Source organism: Melanerpes formicivorus, unplaced genomic scaffold (assembly GCF_026170545.1).
Source record: "Melanerpes formicivorus ecotype bairdi unplaced genomic scaffold, bMelFor1.0.p_v2 SCAF_10, whole genome shotgun sequence".
NCBI classification, from domain to species: domain Eukaryota; kingdom Metazoa; phylum Chordata; class Aves; order Piciformes; family Picidae; genus Melanerpes; species Melanerpes formicivorus.
The window spans coordinates 9,864,188-9,888,929 of record NW_027142362.1 but is presented as its reverse complement, the minus strand read 5'-3'; the positions used below and the strand labels follow the sequence as shown (position 1 = coordinate 9,888,929).

At 52.3% G+C, this 24,742-nt stretch overlaps 1 protein-coding gene across 5 annotated transcripts; it reads left to right on the top strand.

Annotated features, from left to right (window-relative positions):
• Positions 1-589: 589 nt before the first annotated feature.
• On the top strand, positions 590-24,019 carry KIF23 (kinesin family member 23). 5 transcript variants are annotated; one of them, XM_068143562.1, is made up of 24 exons: positions 590-677; positions 812-878; positions 1,017-1,145; positions 1,745-1,850; positions 3,051-3,187; positions 3,733-3,842; positions 4,797-4,967; positions 6,070-6,111; positions 6,489-6,601; positions 6,729-6,850; positions 7,671-7,773; positions 8,114-8,193; positions 8,276-8,395; positions 9,175-9,334; positions 10,843-11,013; positions 12,074-12,231; positions 13,854-14,027; positions 15,322-15,501; positions 15,821-16,120; positions 18,631-18,861; positions 19,703-19,785; positions 21,201-21,282; positions 21,400-21,470; positions 22,880-24,019. In XM_068143562.1, the coding sequence occupies exons 1-24, from the start codon at positions 667-669 to the stop codon at positions 22,893-22,895; spliced, it is 2,937 nt and encodes a 978-aa protein (XP_067999663.1). In that variant the 5' UTR covers positions 590-666; the 3' UTR covers positions 22,896-24,019. The 5 variants fall into 5 exon arrangements, with proteins under 5 accessions (XP_067999663.1, XP_067999662.1, XP_067999664.1 ...); XM_068143561.1 differs by having other exon boundaries at positions 809-878; XM_068143563.1 differs by lacking the exon at positions 6,070-6,111 and having other exon boundaries at positions 809-878.
• Positions 24,020-24,742: the final 723 nt, after the last annotated feature.

Below are 24,742 nucleotides of genomic sequence, written 5' to 3'. Positions count from 1 at the left end.
AGAGCTCTAAAGCCTCCAGTGAAGCTGAACTCTTGAACCACAGAATTCAGTCAGTTCTCGGGGTTTAGATCAAATAACCGAGTAAACTTACCCCCCTTAAGAGGAAAAAAAAAAGGAAATCCCAACAAACTGTCTTCTCTTTTTTACCGTGGCTCCTGTCAGAAGAAGCCACTCTCCCTCTCCTGTGGCCACCTAGCTGGCACCTGGCCCGACCTTTACGTCTTAAACAGTGGTTTAAAATCCCTGCGAGACCGCGTTTCACTTTTCTTCGGTGCTCCCGGGCCCGCCGTACCGGGACTAGCTCCTCCCCAGCCCTCCCCAAACCCCAGAGACTGCAGTGGATCCACCGGTGCCCAGCAGGGAGCGCCCGAGCTGAGCCCACGGTGCCCAGCAGGGGGGAGCAGCGCGCCGGGCCGCGCCCGTTGGTTGCCACCATGGCAACGCGTGCGGCCCTAACCTCCCTACGCCCCGCCCCCCCAGCCGTGGGTGGGTGCTGGTTGGCGGCGTACGCGCGCACGCTGCGCGATGACGCCAGACGCCGCCGCGCGCTGATTGGTTCAATTTGAATCGCGGCAGGCGCGGGGCGCAGCCCGTGGAAGGCAGCGCGGAGCCTGAGGGGCGGCGGCGGGGCCGTTTCGATCGCTGTTCTAGCCTGCTCCCCGCGACATGAAGTCAGCGTAAGTCACCCTTCGCTCCCTGCCCGGGCACGGCTTGGACTGGGTCTGGGTCTGACCCGCCTGTCTCGGTCCTCAGGTCGCCCCTGCCCCACTCCTGAGGGGTTGACCCTCACACTTTATCCTTATCACAGTAGGGCCAAGACGCCGCGGAGGCCGGCGCTGAAAAAACCGTCCAACTCCAGCCTGAAGGATCCCGTTGGGGTAAGTGCAGGGCCGCAGGGAAGCGCCGTGGTGAGGCTCCTCCGGGGAGGGCCTTCCTGGGCTGCTCGGGCTGCTGCCACCCACTGGGGCTGCTCGGAGCGAGAAGGGGCCCTGATCCCCCGAGCGTTCCCTCCCCAGGTGTACTGCAGGGTGCGGCCCCTCAGCCGTCCGGACCAGGAATGTTGCATCGAGGTGATCAACGAGACCACGGTGCAGATCCACCCGCCCGAGGGCTACCGGATATTCCGCAACGGGGAGTACCGGGAGGTAAGGGAAACCTCTGTGTCCTCTGCCCTGGAGCTGGGCCGAAGGGGCTGCTTGGAGAATGAATGATCGGGGGCCGTGTTGTTGAGATTTTTCTCCTTAGAAATGTGGGCTTTAAAACCCACAAAACAAAGGGTGCAAAAAATGCACCCTTAGGCATTAAATGAATCCTTAATATAGAATAGAATCAACCAGGTTGGAAAAGACTTTTGAGATCATCAAGTCCAACCTATCACCCAACACCATCTAATCAACTAAACCCTGGCACCAAGCACCCCAGCCAGTCTCTCCCTAAGCACCTCCAGGGATGGTGACTCCACCACCTCCCTGGGCAGCCCATTCCTCCTCTTCTCCAGGCTAAGCAACCCCAACTCCCTCAGCCTCTCCCCACAGGGTTTGTGCTCCAAACCCCTCACCAGCTATATGAAAAGGCTTTAGCAAGGTGGAGGAAAGGGGTGAAAGGAACTAAAGCAAAGCTGCTTGAGAGACATTTTCATGTAGAAGTGCTGGGCTGATCCCCAGCGGTGTGGGCTGTAGGTGGAAGGAGATCTTAATTGCAAAGGTCTTTGCAAACCTCAACAGTTCTATCTTCTTCTCTTCAGACTCAGTATTCGTTTAAAGAAGTGTTTGGCACCCTTGTTGTGCAAAAGGAGCTTTTTGATGTTGTGGCTAAACCTCTGGTGGAAGATCTCATTCGGGGGAAAAACGGTAAGTGGTTTTACAAGGCTCAAGGCTTATTGGCTAGGTAAAAAGGTGAACATCTTGTTTGCCATAGCTCCCCTCTACAGCATCTTTGGAAGCTCTTCTTGCCCTTCATTAATTCTAAACCTATTTCTCTTTGTTTGTTGCAAAGCCCTGTGTTTTTGTGCATCAGTAGCTGGAGAAACTTCTTTTTGCCTACAGAAAGGGCTAACATCTCTGCTAAAGACTGACAACAGAAGTCAGTTGGTAGGGCTTGGACTCCTGGGTGTTGTTTGGTATTGTTTTGCTGGTCCTTGAAATCTCTGGTTTACATCAGAATCAGTCATAACAAATCAGCCCTGAGGAGGATGACTTTGGAGTGCTCATGGGTGAAAAGCTGAACGTGAGCCAGTACTGTGCGCTCCCAGCCCAGAGCAAACCTGTCCTGGACTGATCTCCAGCATTGTGGGCAGCAGGGGGAAGGAGAGGATTCTGCCCCTCTGCTGAGACCCCACCTGCAGTGCTGGGGCCAGCTCTGAAGTCCTCAGCACAGCAGAGCCATGGACCTGTTGGAGTAGGGCCAAAGGAGGCCATAGCAATGATGTGAGAGCTGGGAGCCCTCTGCTGTGAGACCAGGCTGAGAGAGCTGGGGTTGTTCAGCCTGCAGAAGAAGAGGCTCCAGGGAGACCTTCTGGTGGCCTTTCAGTGCCTAAAAGGGCCAATCAGAAAGGTGGGGACAGATGTTTAAGCAGGGCTTGTTGTGACAGGACAAGGGGTGATGGTTTGAACTAAAGAGGGAGATTGAGACTGGAGGGAAGGGAGAAATGTTTGACCCAAAGGGTAGCAAGATCCTGGCCCAGGTTGCCCTGAGAGGTGGGAGAAGCCCCCTCCCTGGGTGGTGAGAGCCTGGTCCATGTTGCCTGAAGCATTGATAGGTGTCCTACCCCAGAACCCATTGCTGTTGAGGTCGTTTGGGGCTCTGAGCAACCTGCTCTAGTTGCAGGTGTCCGTGCTGAGTGCAAGGGGTTGGACTGGATGACCTTTAAAGATCTCTTCCCACCCAAACCAGTCTGATGTTATGCAAACAGCAATGGTGAGAGTGGCTTTTGCTGGGCTGGAATAATTCAATGTCATTATATTTTACCATCTATGTTGGGGTTGTGCTTATAACTCAGCTTCTTTTGGGGGACAGCAAACCTGATCACCCAACTCTCCTGTCCCTCCTAGGTCTGCTTTTCACCTATGGTGTGACAGGCAGTGGGAAAACCCACACCATGACAGGATCTCCTGGTGATGGAGGACTTCTCCCTCGCTGCCTGGATATGATCTTCAACAGCATAGGACCCTTCCAGGCCAAGCGGTTTGTGAGTGTCTTTCCCCTCAGTTCTCTCCAGCCTCCAAACAGTGGATAAAATGCTGTGTTTGAGGTGTTGCTCTCCTCTCCAGATGTGTGACTGGAGAAAAACCAAGCAGAAAACCCTTCATTCCCATGGGATCTGAAGTGCAGGGCCAAGGAGGCAGATGTAGCAGCTAGGGAGCGACGTCTCATGGAGATGTGTGGTCTGGCTGTAACTGCAATGGAGGGGGGGGGAAAGAAAGAGGAACCTTTCTGAGAGAGAATGAGCTCTCTCCACAAGGTCCAAACCCACAGGAAAACACCTAAAATAGCCTAGAATATGTGACCTTGTGGTCACACATCTCAGGTCTTTGGCTATCTAAATGAAGTAACAGTGGAAGACTTCTTTTTGCCTTGGGAGCTTCTGGGAAGTACCTTGGAAACGGCTGTTTGCTGTGGAGGATGTGGAATTTGTTAGTCTCCAGAACTCTTGATCAAGTCATTTGTTTTGCTGGCCAACATCAGCTTTTTCTCTGGTGTTTGTCCCTCTGTTGTCTGAACCTTGCTGCTCAGGTTTTTAAGCTGGATGACAAGAATGGTGTGGAGGTTCAGTGTGAAGTAGATGCTCTGTTAGAGCGCCAGAAAAGAGATGCCATGCCTGTGACAAAAACTCCCTCTGGCAAGTAAGTGACTGCTGCTGTAACAAGGATGAATTTGATTGCTCTCAGTCTTATTCTCTGGGGTTTAACTTACCTTGGTTTCTTCACCCTTGGTTTGGAGGCAGGGGGGGAAAGAGGAAGAAATATAAATAGGGTATTTAGAATCCCAGCATGGTGGGGTTGGAAAGGACCTCTGGAGATCATCCAGTCTGAGCCCCATGCTGAAGCAGAGGCACCCACAGCTGCTTGCCCAGCATCACAATGGCCAGGTGGGGGTGGAAGCTCTCCAGAGAAGGAGACTCCACAACCTCTCAGGGCAGCCTGTTCCAGGGCTCCAGCACCCTCACACCAAAGAAGTTTCTCCTCAAGTTGAAGTGGAACTTCCTGTGTTCCAGTTTGTATCCATTGCCCCTTGTCCTCTCACTGAGCACCATTAACAAGAGTCTGGCCCCATCCTCTTGCCCACCACCCTTTAGCTTGTGCTGAGCATTGAGCAGATCCCCTCTCAGGCTGCTCTTCTCTATGCTCAACAGCCCCAGGGCTCTCAGATTTTCCTCCTCACAGAGCTGCTCCAGGCCCTTCAGCATCTTTTGCAGCCTCCTCTGGACTCTCCAATAGTTTCCCATCTCATGAACTGGAGAGCCTAGATGTAGACCCAGTACTCCAGATGTGGCAGAGTAGAGAGGAATCCTAGAATGATGGGATGCTTTGGGTTGGAAAGGACCTGTAAAGGCCATGCAGTACTTTGAGTGATTGCATCATTAACTATTTAGATCAAAAGACTTGGAATCAGTCAGCAGAAGTCTGGGGTTTGTACCTGTTAACCCATGAGTGAAACTCCTCTTCAGACCATGCTGTCTATCAGCAAAGCTGTTTTGTGGTGGTGGTTCTGGGTTTTTTTAACTGTGTGGCTGCTGCCTGAGATGTTCCCTGTATGTGCCTGCTCCACTGCAGTCACTTCCTGTGTGTCTTCAACAGGAGACAAATAGATCCAGAATTTGCTGACATGATCAACGTGCAAGAGCACTGCAAAGTGGAAGAGGTTGATGAAGACAATGTCTACAGCGTCTTTGTCTCCTACATTGAGATCTACAACAACTACATCTATGACCTCTTGGAAGAAACTCCCTTTGAGCCTATAAAACCCAAGTTAGTTTCCTCCTTGAGCTCTGCTTTTGTGGGAGCTCCAGTGTGTCTTTGTGGTTTTGGTCTTGGCAAGTCTGGCTCAATTCACAGGAATCACTTAAAAATCACCTTCCAAAGGTGATAGCAAAGGAGTCCAGACAGTAATAATACAGTATCACAGTGTCACCAAGGTTGGAAGAGACCTCAAAGATCATCAAGTCCAACCTGTCACCACAGACCTCATGACCAGACCATGGCACCAGGTGCCACCTCCAGTCCCCTCCTGAACACCCCCAGGGATGGTGACTCCACCACCTCCCTGGGTAGCACATTCCAATGGCGAAGGAAGTGTGCCAAGTAGTTGTTGTGTTCCTGCTAAAGCTTGGTGCTTTCTCCCTCATTAATACAGGAGATTAATAAGCAAACCTTTCATTTGTTAGACAGTGTGGTGTATCCCCCTGAGATTCTAAGTCTATTTAAGCTACTCCATGAATGCTCTTCCTAGCAGATAACTACAGCTTGAAGAGTAAGCTGAAATAGCTGACACTCTTTGGGTGGGGTTCCCCTCCCCTTCCCTTGCAACAGCATATTGGGCACAACCAGCTGTTTATTTATTTCTTTAGCTTTGAACTTAATGAAGGCTTGCATATTAATTCCCTGTCATGTCCATGAAAAGGCAGTCCCTCATTTTCCCAGGAAGGAAATTGTGGGTAGCTTTTGGAAAGCTGTGTGCTTGGCTGAGGGGGGGAAAAAGAAAGGAGGGGAAGGGGGAGGGAAAGCCCCCAATCTGCAAATTCAACTTTGACTGCATTTGAAGTTCTCTAATCCACTAAGGAGAGGCCAATGCCAATTGGTACATGTGTTTGATGAAAGATTTACACAGAGCAGAGCAAAACATGCTCTGTCTGAACCATCACGAGCTTGTCTCCGAGGCGATGATGCGAGGGAGGGTCGGAATCAAATGATTTGGTTTAATATTGTGCTTATGCCTTGAAGGGAAAAAGAATCAGCCTGGGAAGAATTTTTTGGGTTGTTTCTACTTCTGGAAGCTTCAGTGTGTGTGGAAAAAGCAGAATGACTTCATGTGACTTTGTGTTGTTTTTTTTTAACCCTGTTTTTTTGGTAGGTGGAACAGTTGCAACACTCCTGTGCGAAACGGTGACTTGATGTACGTGCACAAGTGTCCAAAAGCAAGCAAATTCTCTGGCAGTAGAAGCCAAAAGAAAGCAGCTCAAAGAGGCTGGCTCCCTCTCTTCTTGCTTCACTAGTGACTGTAGAATGCTGCTGAAGCCACCTTGCTTCTGCATGCATGTAGTAAACCCAGTAGCTGCCACCCAAAAGCCGTGGTTTGCAGTTAGAGTTGCAATCAGCTGTAGCTTCTAAATTAGAGCAGTAGCCGAAGTGTCACTAATCTTGGCTTGGATGTGTGTCCCTCTGCTTCCCCTGCCGTTTGCTGTAGGGATGACTGGCTGTAGGATGAGATGTGTTGTGCACAAAACCTCTCCATTTTAGTGGCTTGTGTTTTTTTTCTCCCTGCTTTTCAAGACCTCCCCAATCCAAACTGCTTCGTGAGGACCAGAATCACAACATGTACGTCACGGGCTGCACCGAGGTCGAGGTGAAGTCGACAGAAGAGGCTTTTGAAGTGTTTTGGAGAGGTAAAAAAATCTTGTTCAGCTCAGTACAGTGGGGTTTGTCCTGGACATCATCCTGCTGAAAACAGAACTGACTGGTGAAATGAAAGGTGTTTAGAGAGGTTGTTTTTCCTTCCTTCCTTCTTCCCAGGTCAGAAGAAGAGGAGGATTGCCAACACGCAGCTGAATCGAGAATCGAGTCGCTCTCACAGTGTCTTCATAATAAAGTTGGCTCAGGCACCCCTGGATGCTGATGGAGATAATGTCCTGCAGGTGAGTTCTGGGGCAGGTTCTTTAAGGAGATCTGTGTGGGCCATTTAATTTTCACAGAATACATCTGCTTGGAAGAGACCTCCCAGATCACCCAGTCCAACCCTCAACCCAGCACTGAAGGGTTGACACTAAGCCAAGTCCCTAAGCACCAGGTCCACATACTGCTTGAACGCCTCCAGGGATAGTGACTCCACCACTGCCCTGGGCAGACCATTCCAGTGTTTGAGAACCCTTTCAGTGAAGAAATATTTTCTAACACCCAGCCTGAACCTCCCCTGGTGAAGCTTGAAACCATCTCTCCTAGTCCTGTCACTTGACACCAAGGAGAAGAGGCTGCACCCTCCTTGCTCCAACTTCCCTTCATGCAGTTACAGAGAGCAATGAGGTCTCCCCTCCCTCAGCCTCCTCTTTTCCAGACTGAACCCCTCCAGCTAGCTCAGATGCTCCTTGTAGGCCACCTGCTCCAGGCCCTTCACCAGCCCACTGCCCTTCTCTGGACATGCTCAAATGTTAGGAAGAAATTTTTCCCTCAGGTTGGTGGTGCACTGGAACAGGTTGCCCAGAGAAGCTGTGGGAGGGTCCAAGCCTAGAAGTGTTCAAAGCCAGTCTGGATGAGGCTTTGAGCAACCTGGTCTAGTAGGAGGTGTCTTTGTCCATGGCAGGGTGGTTGGAACTAGATGATCTCGAGGGTCCCTTCCAGCCCAAACCATTCTGTGATTCTCTGATATTCTAAGTGTGGAGGCTGGTTTGAAGGAGCCAGGGTCTTCCCCTCAGCCCTGGTAGAATGAACACGTTGCTAATCATGTATGTTCTGTGACAGGAGAAAGAACAGATCATCCTGAGCCAGCTGTCTCTGGTGGATCTGGCTGGAAGTGAAAGGACAAACAGAACCAAAGCTGAAGGCAGCAGGTTGCGAGAGGCAGGTAGGTGCCACCTTCAGGCAGCCTGGGGACTTCATGTGCTAATCCATCTTCATGCCACTCTTGTCTCTTAGAGAGGGCATCACAGGATGAGTTGGAGGGTTCTGTGATGTTCAGTTGTCTGATTTGATGATCTTAAACCCTCCACTTTGGAAAGCGGAAGTTTTCAATAGCACTTGGGCTAATTAGAGCAGTTCTCTACAAATAGATTTAACTGGAGCTTATAACTTCACCAGTTTCTTCTCAAAGAAACTGCTCAAGAGCTTGAAAACCTGATCCAAATGGCTGCTAACAGATTCATTTTCTTTTCCTTGTGTTTCTTGGGGGGGGTTTTTTATTTAAGGCAACATTAATCAGTCACTCATGACACTGAGAACCTGCATCGAAGTCCTAAGGGAAAACCAGATGTATGGAACAAATAAGGTATGCAGCTCACTGAGAAGCTTTTGCTTCGCTGCCTGGTGTCAGGAAAGCTTGCTAGATGTTTCCTGTGCTTCATTTGAAGATGGTGCCCTACAGAGACTCCAAACTGACTCACCTCTTCAAGAACTACTTTGATGGGGAAGGCAAAGTCCGCATGATCGTGTGTGTCAACCCTAAAGCAGAGGACTACGAGGAGAGCTTGGTAACGCCATGCAGATCCTAACCTTATTCCATCCACCCTCTTCCCTCTGTATCACTGAACTCTTGTCCAGTAGCTCAGAGGCATGATACATTTTCTTGCCTGGGCACTTGAGGTGATAGTCAAATAGAATATTGTAGGGCAAATACAGGCCAGAGAGAAAGCAGAAAACTTTTATGCTGAGGGTGGTGAGGCCCTGGCCCAGGTAGGTGATAGATGTCCTGTCCCTGGAGCTCTTAGACCTTAGGAAGAAATCCTTCCCCCTGAGTGGGGTGAGGCACTTGAGCAGGTTGCCCAGAGGAGTTGTGCCAGTGTTCAAAGCCAGTTTGGATGAGGCTTTGAGCGACCTGCTCTAGCTGCAGATGTCCAACCCCCTTGCAGTCAGCAGGGACTGGATGGCTTTTAAAGGTCCCTTCCAAAGCAAGCTGTTCTAAATGTGCCCTCAAGTCCTTGATTTTTCCCTCCTAAAAATGACACCTGCTACTTGTTCCCAAGCCAGGAAAGCTTTCTCTTAACTCCAGAAGCCCAGAGAGCCACATTTAGGTGTTTAACCCCTCCTCTGACTGTACTTGGAAAGACTTCAGCTGTCTCACAGTGCTGGTTGGTGATGATGGGAGGTGATAGTGGGTAGTTTCTGGATGTTCTGCTTCAGAACCTCAACTAGTCAGGAGCTCCTTGGGATGACAGCTTGCTAATGGCCCCTCTAACGCTTCAGTTTGCCTTCAAACTGCCATTGTGCTGCTTCAGGCTCGTTGTGGTGCTGACCTTGTGTTCTTTCACAGCAAGTCATGCGCTTTGCAGAGATGACCCAAGAGGTAGAAGTTGCCAGACCCGTGGACAGAGCCCTGTGTGGGCTAACCCCCGGCCGGCGCTACCGGAACCAGGCCTTCAAAGAGGAGCTGGCCCGCAAGCTGGAGCTGCGGGGTGGCCCCATCGATGGAGGTGAGTGCTGCAGTGTCTGCTGAGGACAGCACAGTGTCTTCTGCTGGCTGGGCTGAAATGCTGTTTGAGCCTTGGAAATGCAAAAGTAATGCCAGCATGGTGGGGGTTGGAAGGGACCTCTGGAGATCGTCCAGCCCAACCCTTGCTGCTGAAGCAGAGGTACTCACAGCAGCTTGACCTGGTGGGTTTGGGTGCTCTCCAGAGAAGGAGACTCCACAACCCCCCTGGGCAGCCTGCTCCAGGCATCCAGCACCCTCACACCAAAGAACTTTCTCCTCCTGTTCAGGGGAAGCCTCCTGGAGTCCAGTTTGTGCCCCTTGCCCCCTGTTCTGTCGCTGGGCACCACTGACAAGAGTCTGGCCCCATCTTCTTGCCCCCCACCCTGCATCTTGCTAAGCATTGATCAAATCCCTCTGGGGCTGCTCTTCTCCAGGCTCAACAGCCCCAGGGCTCTCAGCCTTTCCTCCTCACAGAGATATTCCAGGCCTCTCAGCACCTTAGTAGCCTCCAGTGGGTTCTCTCCAGTAATTTCCTGTCTCATGAGCTGGAGAGCCCACAACTGGACCCAGTACTGCAGATGTGGACTCAGTGGCCCACAGTTGATGGGGAGGAGAACCTCCCTCTACCTGCTGTCTACACTTTCATGCATGCACCCTGGGACACCATTGTCCTTTCTTGGCCACAAGGGCCCATTGCTGCCTCACAATGACCTTGTTGCCCATTGGCACTCCCAGGTCCTGCTCTATAGAGCTTCTTTCACCAGGGGAGGTTTAGGCTGGATGTTAGAAAGAAGTTCTTCACAGAAAGAGTGATTGCCCATTGGAATGTGCTGCCCAGGGAGGTGGTGGAGTCACCATCACTGGAGGTGTTTAGGAAGAGACTGGATGGGGCACTTGGTTTAGTTGATTAGATGGTGTTGGGTGATAGGTTGGACTGGATGATCTCAAAGGGCTTTTCCAACCTGGTTAATTCTGTATCTATTTCCACCAGGCCAACCCCTCTTCCCCTGTCCTGGTGCAGGGGCTTACTCCTCCCTGTGTGCAGGACCCTACACTTGCTCTTGGTGAGCTTCATGTTCCAATGGGAGGAATCTCACTTAATTGTGAACCTTCTCTGCCACAGTTGCTGCTCTTTCCCTACTGCAGTGCTAGCTGCAGTAGAAACCCAGTTCCTCTGTAAGTCTCAGAGTAATGCTTTGTAATGAGCTGAATTCATGCTCTCATTATTGCACCCCCTGGAGGGACATTTGTGCTGAGGGTGGGACTTTGTATGCTTAGGCCCCACTTTAGACATCAGGAGTTGCCTGGAGCTATTATAAAGCCATGAATGAGGAATGTCACACCTAATCTCTTTTCTCAACGCTGTCATCTCTGAAGGCCTCTCCTCATTAATGATTCTGTCTGCTCCATAGCCCTGTGGAACTAACGACCCAGGGCTGGCCCCTGGCAAGTGGGATGGCCCTGCTTTGTGTTTGCTGACAGACTCTCTCGGCTCTCAACCCCCCACAGAACCACCAGAAGAGCAATTTGGTTTAGAAAGTCCCTTGGAGAGCTTCCCTCCTCTGCCTCCCTGTGAGCTGCTGGACATCGAGGACGATCAGATGGTGCCGAAGCTGATGGAGGTCCTGGAGAAGCGCCGGCAGATGAGGCAAGCCTTGTCAGAGGAGTTCTCCAAGAATGGTAAGAGCTGGCACATCAGGCTGCAGCTGGGGGCTTTGGCACCCTTGGCATCCTTTACTCAAGGGATTTTATGAAACAAGCAGCTTGTCTTTGCAGCAGGTTTGGTGTTTTGTGGGTGGGTTTTTGCCCTCAGAGGGACCTTGCCAGGCTGGACAGATGGGCAGAGCCCAAGGGCAGGAGACTGAACACATCCAAGTGCAGGGTTCTGCACATTGGCCACAGCAACCCCATGCAGTGCTACAGGCTGGGGTCAGAGTGGCTGGAGAGCAGCCAGGCAGAGAGGGACCTGGGGGTGCTGGTTGATAGTAGGCTGAACATGAGCCTGCAGTGTGCCCAGCTGGCCAAGAAGGCCAATGGCATCCTGGCCTGCATCAGGAACAGTGTGGCCAGCAACAGGGAGGTCATTCTGCCCCTGTACTCTGCACTGGTTAGACCACACCTTGAGTCCTGTGTCCAGTTCTGGGCCCCTCAGTTTAGGAAAGATGTTGAGATGCTGGAAGGTGTCCAGAGAAGGGCAACAAAACTGGGGAGGGGTTTGGAGCACAGCCCTGTGAGGAGAGGCTGAGGGAGCTGGGGTTGCTTAGCCTGGAGAAGAGGAGGCTCAGGGGAGACCTTATTGCTCTCTACAACTACCTGAAGGGAGGTTGTAGCCAGGTGGGGGTTGGTCTCTTCTCACAGGCAAGCAGCACCAGAACAAGAGGACAGAGTCTCAAGCTGTGCCAGGGGAAGTTTAGGCTGGTTTTAGGAAGAAGTTCTTTACAGAGAAAGAGATTGGCCATTGGAATGTGCTGCCCAGGGAGGTGGTGGAGTCACCATCACTGGTGGTGTTTAGGAAGAGATTGGGTGAGGCACTTGGTGCCATGGTTTGGTTGATGAGATGGTGTTGGGTGATAGATTGGCCTGGATGATCTCAAAGGTCCTTCCCACCTGGTTAATCCTATTCTATTCCTGGTTATGAGGTAATGAAATCAGTGGCAGCGTGAAACAGGGAGGAGCAAACCAGACCTCCTCCTGCCATGGAGGCACAGTGAGAAGATTCCAATAATTGATTCTCTTGCAGCACTTGCATTAAAGAAAATACTGCAAGATTTTGACTCCAATGTTGCATCCAAGGAGAAGTATTTCCAAGCAAAGCTGTCTGAAAAAGAGAAGACAATAGCAGGGCAGAAAACAGAGCTGGAACGGCTGGAGAAGAAAATCAAGACTCTGGAATACAAGGTCAGGTGGTTGGGGTTTGGTTTCTTCCTAGCTTTGGCAAGCTTCTTGGCATCCTTCACCTATTTGGACTTCTGTAAAGCCTGTTCCCCACAACATCCTCCTCTCTAAGCTGGAGAGCTATGGGTTTGATGGCTGGGCTGTCCAGTGGATAAGGAGTTGGTTGGATGACTGCATGCAAAGTGTAGCAGGCATCAGCTCTATGTTCAGATGGAGGCTGGTGACAAGTGGTGTCCTTCAGGGGTCCTCAGTGCTGGTCAATATCCTCATCAATGACACAGCAAGAGTGAGGGCACCCTCAGCAAGTCTGCAGGTGACACCAAGCTGAGTGGTGAGGCTGGTAAGACTGAAGGTTTGGTGTCATCCAGAGGGACCTGGGCAGGCTGGAGAGGTGGGCTGAGGAGAACATCATGAGGTTCAATAAGGCAGAGGGCAAGGTCCTGCCCCTAGGTCAGGGCAATCCTTGGTATCAGTCCAGGCTGGGGGATGAGGAGATTGAGAGCAGCCCTGCAGAAAAGGACTTGGGGGTGCTGGTGGGTGAGAAGCTGGACATGAGCCAGCCATGGGCACTTGCAGGCCAGAAGGGCAAGGGCAGCCTGGGCTGCATCAAAAGCAGCACAGCCAACAGCTAAGAGGTGATTCTGCCACTTCACTCTGCTCTGGTGAGATCTCACCTGCAGTGCTGTGTCCAGCTCTGGAGCCCCTGACACAAGAGGGACGTGGACCAGCTCTGGAGAGCAATGATCAGAGGGCTGGAGCACCTCTCCTGTGAGGGCAGGCTGAGGGAGCTGGGGCTGTTCAGCCTGAGGAAGAGAAGGCTCCAGGGGAGATCTTAGAGTCATTCAGAAGGGCCTGTGGGGATAGGACAAGGGGCAATGGTTTGTAACTGGAGCAGGGGAGATTTAGATTGGACACCCTCAGCTGTACAGTGCCTGAACCTTTTTGGTGTGGGGACTCTTCTGGGCCCCTCAGTTTAGGAAGGATGTTGAGGTGCTGGAAGGTGTCCAGAGAAGGGCAACAAAGCTGGGGAGGGGTTTGAAGCACAGCCCTGTGAGGAGAGGCTGAGGGAGCTGGGGTTGCTTAGCCTGGAGAAGAGGAGGCTCAGGGGAGACCTCCTTGCTCTCTCCAACTCCCTGAAGGGAGGTTGTAGCCAGGTGGGGGTTGGTCTCTTCTCCCAGGCAAGCAGCACCAGAACAAGAGGACACAGTCTCAAGCTGTGCCAGGGGAGGTTTGGGCTGGATGTTAGGAAGAAGTTCTTCACAGAGAGAGAGATTGGCCTTTGGGATGTGCTGCCCAGGGAGGTGGTGGAGTCACCATCACTGGAGGTGTTTAGGAAGAGACTGGATGGGGTGCTTGGTGCCATGGTTTAGTTGATTAGATGGTGTTGGGTGATAGGTTGGACCTGATGATCTCAAAGGTCCTTTCCAACTTGGTTAATTCTATTCTCTTCTCTGGAGCTATTTGTGCAACAGCCAACATCTTCCGGTCTGTGTTGCCAGTTGTGGTGGGCTGATATTTCTGCCCCCCTGAACATTAAGCTACCACACCAATTCAGCAGAACCAGTGACCCTGGGCTGGCTTGGTTGTGCCAGTCAGGCAATTTCTTCCTCTCTCTCCCCCTCCAGATTGAGATTCTAGAGAAGACCACCACCATTTATGAAGAAGACAAACGCAGCCTGCAGCAGGAGCTGGAGAACAAGAACCAGAAGCTGCAGCGTCAGGCCTCTGACAAGCGGAGGCTGGAGGCACGCTTGCAGGGCATGGTGACAGAGACGACCATGAAATGGGAGAGGGAGTGTGTAAGTGGCTGCTGGAGCAATGCTGGAGCAGCTGGCTGCCTTTGCTTTGGGAAGGAAAAGCCCCAACCAACCTGACCTGCAATGGCTCCAGGCGTGGGGCAACTCCTACCTCCTTGGGCAACCTGGGCCAGGCTCTCACTGCCCTCAGGGTCGAACCTTTCTCCCTTCTCTCCAGCCTCAATCTCCCTCTTTCAGTTCAAACCATCCCCCCTTGTCCTGTCACAACAGGCCCTGAGAAGTCTGTCCCCATCTTCTAGGCCTCCTCTAAGTACTGAAAGGCTGCAATAACATTTCCCTATTCTCTTCCTGTTCTTTGGGTTTGTGGCCCTCCAAATGAGCTTCTTTTGCTCTGTCAGTAGAAGCCCAGTGTCAGAATATCCCCTTTATCTTCAGCTCTTGCTCAGACACAGAATTGAGAAGCAATAAGAAAAGGAACTGGTGGACAGAAGGGTGACCATGAGCCAGCAATGTGCCCTTGGGGCCAAAAAGAAGCCAAGGGCATCCTGGGGTGTATTAGAAGGGGTGTGGGTAGCAGTTCAAGAGGTTATTCTCCCCCTCTGCCTTACCCTGCTGAGCTCACAATATGTGTCCAGTTCTGGGCCCCTCAGTTCAAGAAGGACCTCAGGAAACTGCTTGGAAGAGTCCAACACAGAGCCAGAAAGATGCTGAAGGCAGTGGAACATCTCCCTGCTGAAGAGAGGCTGAGGGAGCTGGGGCTCCTTAGTGTGGGGGAGACCAAGGGATGACCTCATCTTTATCATTCATGTGGATAAAGATGTGAAGGGTGGGTGTCAGGAGAACAGAGCCAGGCTCTGCTCAGTGATGTCAATGACAGGACTAGGGGCAGTGGGTGCAAGCTGGAGCAGAGGAGGTTCCACATGAGCACAAGGAAAAACTTCTCCACTGTGAGGTGACAGAGTCCTGGAACAGGCTGCCCAGAGAGGTTGTGGAGTCTCCTTCTCTGGAGACATTCAAAACCTGCCTGGATGTGTTCCAGTGTGACCTACTCTAGGTGACCTTGCTCTGGCAGGGGGGTTGGAGTGGGTGATCTCTCCAGGTCCCTTCCAGCTCCTAACCTTCTGTGATTCTGTAAACTCTGAGGGATGAACTCCCTGCTGCAGGACCATTGATAGAGCTGGAGTTAATCATGCTCTCACTTGTCAGCATTTAGGAAGCAAAATGCTGCTGGCATTAGCTGTGGAAGAATTCCCCTCCATGTGGAATATCTCGTTCCCTTCACCCTTTCAGCCCAGCTCTCTGTGCGAGGTCCTTCACCGCTGTTCCTCCCTTGCAGGAGCGTCGTGTGGCAGCGAAGCAGCTGGAGATGCAGAACAAGCTTTGGGTGAAAGATGAGAAGCTGAAGCAGCTGAAAGCCATTGTGACAGAGCCAAAGACTGATAAACCAGAGAGGCCTTCACGGGAGAGGGACCGAGAGAAGCCTGCTCCCAGATCCGTCTCTCCTTCCCCAGCGCCTGTAAGTTGCCTTGGAAGCTCTTTTGGATAGGGGAGGGGGGGAAAAGCAGGCTTTGAGCTCAGTGCAGACCCCTTCAGTGGCCAGAATGTAGTTGCCAAAGGACAGAATTTGGTTAACTTCACCTTGCTTTTTGAAGTCTGTGTCTCCTGTTGCATTTATCAGTGCTCTTTATTTGTGCTCCTCTCTCCTGACGCTGCTGGTGTCGAGTGGCTCTTAACGCTGTCACTGTCACACCACGGACTGGCACTCCACAGGTCGTATTGATTTGGTTTATTGACGTGTTCTGTGTGCTCACTAACTTCTTTCCTGTTCTCTCCAGCCTTCTGGTAACCTCCTTGCTCAGGTGCCTCAGAGCCAGCAGGTGGTGAGCAGCCCTCAGCTGCACAGACGTTCTAATTCTTGTAGCAGCATTTCTGTGGCCTCCTGCGTTCTGGAGTGGGAGCAGAAAACCCCTTCGCACAAGCAGACCAGAGGCACACCCAGTGCAAGGAGTAGACATCAAGAACAAAATAGAGACTTTAACACCTCAGACAGAAGGAGAGGGAAGTGCTGGACTGGAGTCCTTGAGGTTCCCAGGCGTAGAGATGAGCTAGAGGTAGAAGAGGATCAATGCTGCAGGGTTGGTGCCGCTCCCCTCAAACGTAGCTACGTTGCTTGGTCTGGCTCCAAAGCTCCTTACAACAGCTCTGACCCCCAGCACACCTAACCTAGAGTAGAGTTCTGCCCTCAGTGTCTCTCTTGTAGAGTAGTGCTGCTTCCCAATGCAGTCTCACTGCTCATTCTCTTCTCTAGAAACTCCTTACAAACAGCCTGTCTATTTCTTGCTGGCACCTAGATAGCCCTTGCAAGGAGCTCTGAACTAGCTAGGCCTTTCCTCTAGCTTTGAGTGTCCTCATGCTTTAACTTATGTCTGTCTCCTCAAATCTACCTTGCAGCCTGCAACCTGGTTTGGGGCAGCTTAAAAGGTGGGGTTTATGCCCCATATCTGCTGGAAACAGTGCTTGGACAAACATTTTGCTTGTGTGCCTCTAGCCTGAACTCTCTGCCCTGATTTTCACATCTCTGTTTAAGCTCTGGGGGCTTTGCTTACAGGTGAGAGGCTTTTTCTTCTTGCCACTGAAGCCCTGTTTGCAGTGGTGACATCTCTGTTACGTTATCTCACTGTCACAGTGGCTCAGGGGGAATCAAAGGGAGAAAAGTTGTTCATGGTGCAGCTCAGTCTGGAGTGTTCTTCAAACTCTCCAGCACTTGCTGGGCCCTCTGAAGTGAGGGGCATGCTTTTTAAGCACGGGTTATTCCAGCCAATTAATAAACCAATGGCTGTCAGCAGAGGGAGACATGTGAGCAACACCTTGTTCCCATGTCTGCCACAGTCAGCCATGACCAGGAGGAGCTTGCCCCACCTCTCCTTAGAGCTTCTAAGGCACCTTGGCAGAACTGTTTCCAAAAACCACCAGTGGAGCTAAGTGTTTGCCTTCTAAAAGGGGGCTGGAAAAGCAGTTCAGTTCCTTTTTGTTGGTGGTGGTGTCATTTTAATGGCAGATTTTGTTTGCTAGAAGCCACATTTCCCTAAAGAAGTTGACTTTTTGAGGAGCTGGGAAGGGTACAGCCAATCTCATGGCCCCCTCCCTGGAGGTGTTCAAGGCCTGGTTGGATGAGACCTTGAGCAGTCTTGGTATAGTTGCAGGTGTTCCTGCCTGTGGTGGGGGAGGTTGGAACTGGGTGATCTTCAAGGTCCCTTCCAACCCAAACCATTCTGTGTCTGTTGCCCAAAGAAATCCTAATTGATGCTCACCTGAGGCTGAGGTTTGCATTTCTGGGTTTGGAACACAGCCTTACCGTCACTCAGAGGCCTCTAAATGAAGTGTGCCGAGGGAACGGAGCCTACAAATATTCTTTCAACAGCCCAGGGAGAAGCCTTGAAGGGCCTGAGGGTTTTTAAGCAAGTTTCCAGCATGTTCTGCTTTTCCTGAGCAGCTGCCAATGGTGTTCATAAGCTGCAAATGCCCAAGCCTTGGTCATTTCTCATGGATTTCCAACAGCTGAGCTGAGGAATGCCAGCACAGGAGCTGCTTCCTCTGCTCGGTGAACTCAGGGCTGAGGAGCTCACAGACCCTTGGGAGGTGTTGGAAATCCATACGTGGATCTGCTTGCTTTGCTACCTCAGAATTACACTTCAGTGCCTGAATGTTGCCATGAAAAGATGAATTTGCCTTTCCTGCTTGGTTTATATGTTCAGAGCAATCTGTTTGGATGTGGGAGCTGGGGAGGAGTGAAGGACGAGGAGCAATGGTTTGAAATTGAGAGTATCGTAGAATCAAACAGGTTGGAAACGACCTCAGAGATCATCCAGTCCAACCTGTCACCCAACACCTCATGAGTGCTAAACCATGGCACCAAGTGCCACATCCAATCCCTTGTTGAACACCCCCAGGGGTGGTGACTCCACCACCTCCCTGGGCAGCACATTCCAATGGCCAGCAACTCTTTCTGTGAGTAGATTGAGACTGGAGGGAAGGCAGAAATGCTTGGCACTGAGGCTGGTGAGACCCTCACCCAGGCTGCCCAGAGAGGTGGGAGATGCTCCATGCCTGGAATCATTCCAGCTGTGGTTGGTTGAGGCTCTGAGCAACCTGATCCAGCTGAAGGTGTCCCAGCTGACTGCAGGGGGGGTTGGACTAGATGACCTCTAGAGGTCACTTCCCACCCTAACTGTGATTCTAGATCCTCCTTGAGGAACCTTTGCTAGGTGTGGAATGGGCTGCCTGGGGAGGTGGTGGAGTCAATGTCATTGGAGGTGTTCAGGAGGAGGCTTGATGGGGTGCTTGGTGCCATGGCTTAGTTGATTAGGTGGTGTTGGGTGATAGGTTGGATGCAATGATCTTGAAGGCCTCTTCCAACCTGGTCTATTCTATTCTAATGCCCTGGATTGGCTAAGAGCTAAAACGGACCAGGAACAGGAAATGGGTGCAGAAAGAGTCTGTTCATCACCTCAGTCAAGGCTCTTGGTAGCTCTGAGAGCCCTCCAGGAGCCAGGCAGTGAGCACATGTTAACCAGACCCTCCCCAGCGCTTCACTCTGAGCTCTCCCCTGTGCTGACCGGCTTCTCTTCTCTCCCGCCGGGCTCAGAGCGCTCCTCCGGTCCGCCTGCGGCAGCGGCGCTCCCGCTCGGCCGGGGAGCGGTGGGTGGACCACAAGCCAGCCTCTAACCTGCCCACCGACACGGTGCTGCAGCCACACGTGCCCCACGCCATCACCGTGGCAGCTGCCAGCGAGAAGGCCCTGGCCAAGTGCGACAAGTACATGCTGACGCACCAGGAGCTGGCCTCCGACGGGGAGATCGAAACCAAGCTCATCAAGGTAAAGCGCCTCGGGGACGGCCCTCCGAAACCACCCCCCGGCAGCTGGTCTCACAGAAAGGCTGAGCTGGGCTCCAGCTGGGAAGATTCCCTTCCAAAGCCTTCTGCAGGGGCATTCAAAGAGGTGTTAGGGCCTGGAAACGCTTCTCTTGGAGGTCCTCATTGCTTCCTATCGAGCACTGACAAGGGTTAGGGCTGAGCTGGCCACGAGATTAATGACAAAGCCCTCTGCTCCCCCTCTGCTCCCCCTCTGCTCCCCCTCTGCTCCCCCTCTGCTCCCCCTCTGCTCCCCCTCTGCTCCCCCTCTGCTCCCCCTCTGCTCCCCCTCTGCTCCCCCTCTGCTCCCCCTCTGCTCCCCCTCTGCTCCCCCTCTGCTCCCTCTCCTCATCACTTCCCTTGAACTGAACTATTTTTCTCCCCAGTTAAATGCAATAAGCCTTTGGGAACAAAAGTCTTTTGGACTTCTGGCTGCATCTGCTCTTGTGGAATCACTCTTGGGGTGATGCTATTTGATTCTCACCAGCAGGGTCACTCTTGGGGTGATGCTGTTTGAATTACACCAACAGATTGAGTCTTGGGGTGATGGCACTTAGTCTTCACCCTCAGAGGCACTCTTGGGTGGAGATCAACTACCATCACCACCCCAGAGGCCCTCTTGGGTTGATGGCACTTGGTCTCTACCAGCAGAGTGAGTCTTGAGGTAAGAGGTGATGTCTCATGGAGAATTGTGACCTGGTGGCTGCTAGCCTGCAGGCAGGGACAGCTGCAAGCACTCCCCTCACGTGACAGCTGGAGCTGCAGCCATCAGGCTGTGCCTTTGTGAAGTGCCTCTTGCTTTCCAGGGCGATGTATTCAAAACCAGGGGCGGAGGACAGGCTGTGCAGTTCACAGAGATCGAGACTCTGAAGCAGGAATCTCCAACTGGGTGAGTTGTGGGCCTGAGTTTAGACTGGAAGAGAATTAACCAGGTTGGAAAAGACCTTTGAGATCATCCAGGCCAACCTATCACCCAACACCATCTAATCAACTAAACCATGGCACCAAGCACCCCATCCAGGCTCTTCCTAAACACCTCCAGGGATGGTGACTCCACCACCTCCCTGGGCAGCACATTCTTTCTGTGAAGAACTTCTTCCTAACCTCCAGCCTAAACCTCCCCTGGCACAGCTTGAGACTGTGTCCTCTTGTTCTGGTGCTGCTTGCCTGGGAGAAGAGACCAACCCCCACCTGGCTACAACCTCCCTTCAGGGAGTTGTAGAGAGCAATAAGGTCTCCCCTGAGCCTCCTCTTCTCCAGGCTAAGCAACCCCAGCTCCCTCAGCCTCTCCCCACAGGGCTGTGCTCCAAACCCCTCCCCAGCTTTGTTGCCCTTCTCTGGACACCTTCCAGCACCTCAACATCTTTCCTAAACTGAGGAGCCCAGAACTGGACACAGGACTCAAGGTGTGGCCTGAGCTGGTGGTGTCATTCCAGCAGCACACAGGCAGGCAGCCGCTTCTGGTCCAAATGTTTGGACAGGAAGCTGTTCCATCGACCTTGAAATCACACAGAAGTGACTCAGTGGCTTCTAGATGCTGTAGCTGCTTTTAGAATAGAATAAATAGAATAAACCAAACCAGGTTGGAAGAGACCTTCAAGATCATCGTGTCCAACCCATCAACCAATCCAACCCACCCAAACAGCTAACCCATGGCACCAAGCACCCCATCAAGTCTCCTCCTGAACACCTCCAATGATGGCGACTCCACCACCTCCCCGGGCAGCACATTCCATAGCGCAATCACTCTTTCTGTATAGAACTTCTTCCTAACATCCAACCTGAGAGGGTTTTAGGGTGGGTGTGCTGCTGGAAGCAAGGTGTTTTACTTGGAAGGAAGCAGGAGATGTGTCCCTGTGTGTGAGGACCTGCCCCCACACCTGATGTTGGTCACCTTTTGGTTTTCCCCTTGTTCTTGGGAGCTGGGGTTGCTTAGCCTAGAGAAGAGGAGGCTCAAGGGAGACCTGGCTCTCTACAACTACCTGAAGGGAGGTTGTAGGCAGGAGGGGGTTGGTCTCTTCTCCCAGGCAACCAGCACCAGAACAAGAGGACACAGTCTCAAGCTGCACCAGGGGAAGTTTAGGCTGGAGGTGAAGAGAAAGTTCTTCCCAGAGAGAGTTGTTAGCCATTGGAATGTGCTGCCCAGGGAGGTGGTGGAGTCCCCATCCCTGGAGGTGTTCAAGAGGGGAATGGATGTGGCACTTGGTGCCATGGTTTAGCAGTCATGAGGTGCTGGGTGACAGGTTGGACTGGATGATCTATGAGATCTTTCCCAACCATGATTCTATGATTCTCCTCTTCCAGGAGAAAGCGAAGATCATCCCCTTCCAATCCTGACCCTCCTGAGGATGCTGCAGACTCTGAGTGGACTGATGTAGAAACCAGGGTAAGCTGAAAAGGAAGGAGGGGGACATCTCATGCTTGATCTGAGGGATGATTCAGGGGGATGCTGACTGAGTGAAGGATAAGCAGGACATGCTGATTTTGTTTTCTGTCTTCTCAGTGTTCTGTGGCAGTGGAGATGAGGGCAGGATCAGTTCTTGGACCTGGCTACCAGCATCATGCTCAGCCCAAGTAAGTGCAACTCTCCTTTGTGGCTGGGATGTTTCATCCTCTTACCTCATGGCATCTAAAGTGAGAGCTTCACCTTCATTTCCGTGTCTTCAGAGAGGTTTAAATCATTCCTGTCTTCATTTCAGCATAGTTTAGGGAGGAGGAGACTGAGGTAGATAGTGAAATGCCTAGGGAAAGGTCATGGAATAACTGTTTTGGTTGGAGGAGACCTTTAAGATCTTGGGAGTCCAACCATTCACCCAGCACTGCCAGCTCACCTCTAAACCATGGCCCTCAGCACCACAGCTTTGAAACTCTCCTAGGAATGGGGACTGCATCACAGCCCTGGGCAGCTTCAGCCAGGAGAACTCTCAAGGAGAATAAATTGTCCCTCATGTCCAGCCTAAACCTCCCCTGGGGCAGCTTGAGGCCATCTCCCCTTGTCCTATCACTTGTTTCTTGGGGGAAAGAGACCAACCCCACTTGGCTTCAACCTCCTTTCAAGGAGTTGTAGGGAGCCAGAAGGTCTCCCCTCAGCCTCATTTTCTCCAGCCTGAACAAGCCCAGTTCCCTCAGCTCCAGACCCTTCACCACCCTTCTCTGGACCTGATCCAGTCCCTCAATATCCTCCTTGGACTGAAGAACCCAAAACTGAGCCCAGGATTTGAGATGTGGCCTCACCAGTGCCCAGCCCAGGGGGACAATCCCTGCCCTGGTCCTGCTGGCCACACTATTGCTGTTCCCAGCCAGGATGCTGGTGGCCTCCTTGGCTCCTATTGGAGCCCCCCACATCTAGCAAAGACTTTGCTAACCAGAGAAGATGAGAGAGCTCTGTTGAACCAGGGCTGGCAGAGCAGCATTCAATGTCCAGCTTTGGCCTCTTGCAGGTAGTGCCTGACATCACCTGCTCAGCTCAGGGAGAGAAGATGGGCAGTGTCAGAGGACATGTTTCCAGGCAGGAGAAAGGGCTAGAGAGGCCAAGGGGAGGGGTTCTGTGAAGTCCAAATCAACTCAGCTTCCTGCAGCTGGAATCCAGAATGTTTCCAGCTGTGCTGGAGAAGGGCATGGTGCAGAGGAGCTGAAGCCAGGAGTCCCTCTTCCAGCTGAGGTGACCAAGAAGGGTCCTTCATAGGCTTGACTGCAGCTAGTCACAAAGTGGAGCCTGCTCAAGGTGGCTTGTTACAGCATAGCAAACCCTTTAGTCTGCCTGTGGGATGACTTGGAGCTGCTTACAGACCTGCAATAAAACCTTGCTTGGTAACTCAGCTGCTTGCTTGTGTCAGTTGTGGCCTTGCTTAGCCCAGGACATCCCAGCCTTACCCAGCAGAAGACAGGAAAAGCCTTCTGACTGCTGCCAAGGGAAGCTGCTCCTGGGGCAAGTCTGAAAGTCTGTGTGTGGCTTTTTTTTCTTCCCCCCCTTCTCGTTTTAGGAGGAGAAAGCCCTGAAGTGAAGGTGCTGCTGTGCTGGGATCCCCTGGCTCTGAGCAGACTGATGGAACAAGCTGCTGCCAGGGATCAGCTGGACACAAACTGCTCTCTTATCACCACGGGCTGGGCTTTGACAGCACCCAGCCTGTGCTGGCTGATGGCTCCATGGGAGATGTTTGCTTGCTGATCCCTCTGTGGATGCCTTGAGGAGGTGGCAGGAGGAAGCTTCTGCCACCCTGGCCTCTGGACTCCAGCTGAACACCTTCTGTCTCACCCCTATGAAACTCCTGTTGGGAAGCTGGATCTTTCTAGGGTCATGACTGAAGGCTTCTGCCTTGCCTGGGTTTTACAGCTTTTAACAGTGCAAAACTCTTTCTGGTCACTCTCCATCCCTCTCAGCTCCTCTCTTTTGAAGAGGCATCAGTGCTGCTATTTACCTTGACACTGCCAAGCACTTTAAAGTGTCTCTGCCGTTTCCTGCTTTAGTCTAGACAGCAACAGCCTGCAAAGGCCTCCCCCCCCGGCGGGATGATCCTCCCCCTATGGGGGGATGGATCCTCCCCAAGGCCTTCCCCTTCCCTGGGTGGGGGATGGATCCTCCCCAAGGCCTTCCCCTTCCCTGGGTGGGGGATGGATCCTCCCCAAGGCCTTCCCCTTCCCTGGGTGGGGGATGGATCCTCCCCAAGGCCTTCCCCTTCCCTGGGGGGGGGATGGATCCTCCCCAAGGCCTTCCCCTTCCCTGGGGGGGATGGATCCTCCCCAAGGCCTTCCCCCTCCCTGGGGGGGGGATGGATCCTCCCCAAGGTCTCTTTTTAGCAGAATTCCCTCTGGAATATTATTTAATATGCCAATCAGCTTGTGCAAACCTTTTATACCTTCCTAGTACAGAAGCAAGGAGGCTGAGGGGGGTGAGGAGCTATGGTGACCTGACCTCAGCCCCACTTGTAGTGGAGTGCAGTACTTCAGTGTCTCCCAGCTGCAGATGTGGGGTCAAAGGGTGGTTGGTTTGGGGGTGTGTGTGTTTTTGCTCACAGCTGCAGTGAGAGCTCTCCAGGTGTGGCTCTGCAAATGTGTTAAAATAAAGCCTTTCACTTGCTGCCTCTCCCAAACCAGAGCTGCTTTGGTTAGGGCTGTGGTAAGCTGCAGGAACTCAGCACCACAGCATCTTCTACAGAGGGCTGGTGGGTGGATATCACAATCCCAGGCTGCTTGGGGTTGGAAGAGACTTTTCAGGGTCATCTATGTCAACCCCTTCCTCCAGTCAGCTCCACCTCTTGGGGTACTTCTGAAGCTTAACCCAAGGAACCTGTTTGGGTGTCAAGATTAAGTTTTGGACAAGTGTTTTTTTTCCTGCCTGCAACTTGCTTTTGAGGGTGGTTGGTTCTCCTTTGACTGCTTTGCCCATGGCTTTGAAACCCACCACTGCCCTGGGCAGCCTGGGACAGGCCTTCACAGCCCTTTCCATAGTATCATAGTTTCATTCAGGGTTGGAAGGGACCACAAGGATCATCTAGTTCCAACCCCCCTGCCATGGGCAGGGACACCCCACACTAGATCAGGCTGAAATTGTTCCTCCTGCTCAACCTAAACCTTCCCTGGGGAATCTTGAGGCCATTTCCTCTTGGCCTCTCACTTGTTCCTTGGGAGAACAGACCAATCCCCCCTGGCTCCAAGCTCCTGTCGGGGAGTTGGAGAGAATAATGAGGTCTCTCCTCAGCCTCCTCTTCTCCAGGCTGAACACCCCCAGCTCCCTCACCTGCCCTGCTCTCCAGCCCCTTCCCCAGCTCCACTGAAGTACAGGCTCAGTGCTTCACCCTGATCATGCAGGAGAGGTGCTCCAGCCCTGTGCTCATCCCTGACCATCT

Excerpts from the sequence above, each read along its gene's own strand:
- KIF23 (XM_068143561.1), top strand. Across the intron at positions 3,843-4,796 it reads ACAAAAACTCCCTCTGGCAA|GAGACAAATAGATCCAGAAT; the intron begins GTAAGTGACTGC and ends TGTCTTCAACAG. Across the intron at positions 14,028-15,321 it reads TGAAATGGGAGAGGGAGTGT|GAGCGTCGTGTGGCAGCGAA; the intron begins GTAAGTGGCTGC and ends CCTCCCTTGCAG.